A 2,057-nucleotide genomic window follows, 5' to 3' on the forward strand; every position below is an offset into this window, starting at 1 on the left:
CATGTGCCAGAGGTGGCACTCGGAGCCCTCTCTGTGGGCATGCGCATCATGCCCCAGAGATGGTAACTGTCCTCTTCAACCAGCTGTCTGCTAACCTGCCAAAGTCCCACGTGGCCGGATGCATCCCAGCACCCATGTGCTTGCTGGCCTTTGTGTGCAAGGGCCGATGGTGTCAGGCAGCAGCCGCCCTGGCCCCTGCCTCGCCTTGCCCTTTGACATGGCACCCCCACCCTGCCTCGCCTCACCCTGCAGAAACAGCCTCCTGCCCATCGCCCCACCTGCCAGAGACCTCTGGATCTTCCCCAACCCTGCCCGGCCCCCACAGGCGTCCCTCCCCAGGAGCAACATTGAGCTGGCCATGCCCACCCTGCCCACGACCACCCATCTGCCATGACCACTGTAGCCATGCCCACCTGGCGGGCCACACCCACCTGGCAGCTACGCCCACCCGGCAACACATATGGGTTTTGGGTTGAGGTTTGGGCACTTGGTCTCTAAAAGGTTCACCATCACTGACTTAGAGAATACTCCCCTCTGACTAGCTGAGCCCAAGTGGAACATAAATAGTTATTAGTCTGAGATGCTTTAATATACATTTCTGAAAGGCTGAATTTGATATTCTAATTGGGGGTCTTCTAATTCTGTGATTCTATGGACGTGTTCTTCTGTCACTCATGAGCCAAGTTAAATTTAAGGCAGACTTTACTTTTGAAGAATAAGGAGGAACTTGAGATTCTAGGCACTTGCAACTTATCAGCTTTAAATTGTACTTAACATCATACAGTCAATGGGAGATGGTACACAACCAGCAGTAGAGGCAGGGAAAGTCTTCAAGCCCCAACTCAGGATGTGGAATTTGTTGCTCAAATGAGTTAAAAAGGGAAAGAAGCTTTGCTCATCTTTTCATGAAACTAACACAAAGCTCCCAAGCTCATTCATTTTTGTGTTTCCTTTTTATTCCCTCCTTCTCCCTCAACAGCACCTCAGTAATCTTGTTGACACAATTGTCAGTTCAGGCAAATGGTGAGTAACATGTATATATTTTCCAATATATCTGAAGAGTGAATAAGTCAATGATTGGGATCTAGAGGACAACAATGCATTTGTGTATTACTCTAGAAAGAATTAGAATAACAGAGTTGGAAGGGAGCTTGTAGGTCATCTAGGCCAACCCCTCCCAAGCAGTGACTTGGATGTGTTAGAAAATAACCTGATGATTAGCACTACATCTTTTTAAAATAACCTGATGATTAGCACTACATCTTACATAGGTTTACACCCCAAATGTGGGCAAATTCAACCTGTCTTACTCAGGGGTGCTATATAAATCCTAAAAACTGGATTAATACCTGTAAAAGAATCTGGATGAGTCTTTTACATCTGTCCATTCTTCACCCTCAAGTTTATAGCATCTTCTGTATCGTCCAACTATTTTTGAGATGAAATACTGTAAAGCCTGTATCCATTAATGTTATTGTAGCACAAAGTTTGGTGATTCCAGATGATTCTGTAGATCTCAGGTTGGGTTCCTGCAGAAGAACTTTATCATACCTGAATTATTTGGGAGCCCTGAAAGACTGGAAAGACTGAATAGGGAGCATGGAAGGGGGCCTTGAGAGGGAAGTCATGACTGAGTCAAATGATCTGTTTATCTACTGACTCCCAATTTCCACAAACAGTGATTCTTGCTCTGCTTTTTCCTCAGCATGTAGTCACCTCATTTTTGCTCCAGGATCCTCTCCTGCTTTGTGCAAAGGCTGGACAGAAGTGCATCAAGAACAGTCTCTCTTCTTTTTACCACCGACCCTATTACAGAAGTCACAAATATCATATTTGGAGCATAATTACAACAATCCAGCCAATCTTTTCCTAATCTGTCTGTTTGTTCAGTCAGTTCCTGTGTCAATAAAGAGAACTTGATTGACTAATCTGAATTCCTCTCCCTGTTGGAAAGATCAGCAACATCTAATGTGGAGTGGAAGACAGTGGAGGAAGAGATGTTCTAGTTTAGAGGATGGCTGGTCTGAGCAGATGTCTTACAATTATCCGCTATGTAG

General features: G+C 45.2%; 1 protein-coding gene across 1 annotated transcript in view; it reads left to right on the top strand.

The window, feature by feature from the left end:
* The window catches only part of MYBPC2 (myosin binding protein C2), a 74,536-nt gene extending 72,608 nt beyond the window's left edge, over positions 1-1,928 (top strand). The window contains exons 29-30 of the mRNA XM_039360179.1: positions 980-1,023; positions 1,706-1,928. Of these exons, the coding sequence (XP_039216113.1) occupies positions 980-990 (11 nt within the window). The 3' untranslated portion in view covers positions 991-1,023; positions 1,706-1,928. The remainder of the gene's footprint in view (positions 1-979; positions 1,024-1,705) is intronic.
* The last annotated feature ends 129 nt before the right edge of the window (positions 1,929-2,057 follow it).

The sequence above is a fragment of the Crotalus tigris genome, unplaced genomic scaffold, assembly GCF_016545835.1.
Source record: "Crotalus tigris isolate CLP2741 ecotype Arizona unplaced genomic scaffold, ASM1654583v1 scf7180000019161.1078591, whole genome shotgun sequence".
In the NCBI taxonomy this organism is placed as follows: domain Eukaryota; kingdom Metazoa; phylum Chordata; class Lepidosauria; order Squamata; family Viperidae; genus Crotalus; species Crotalus tigris.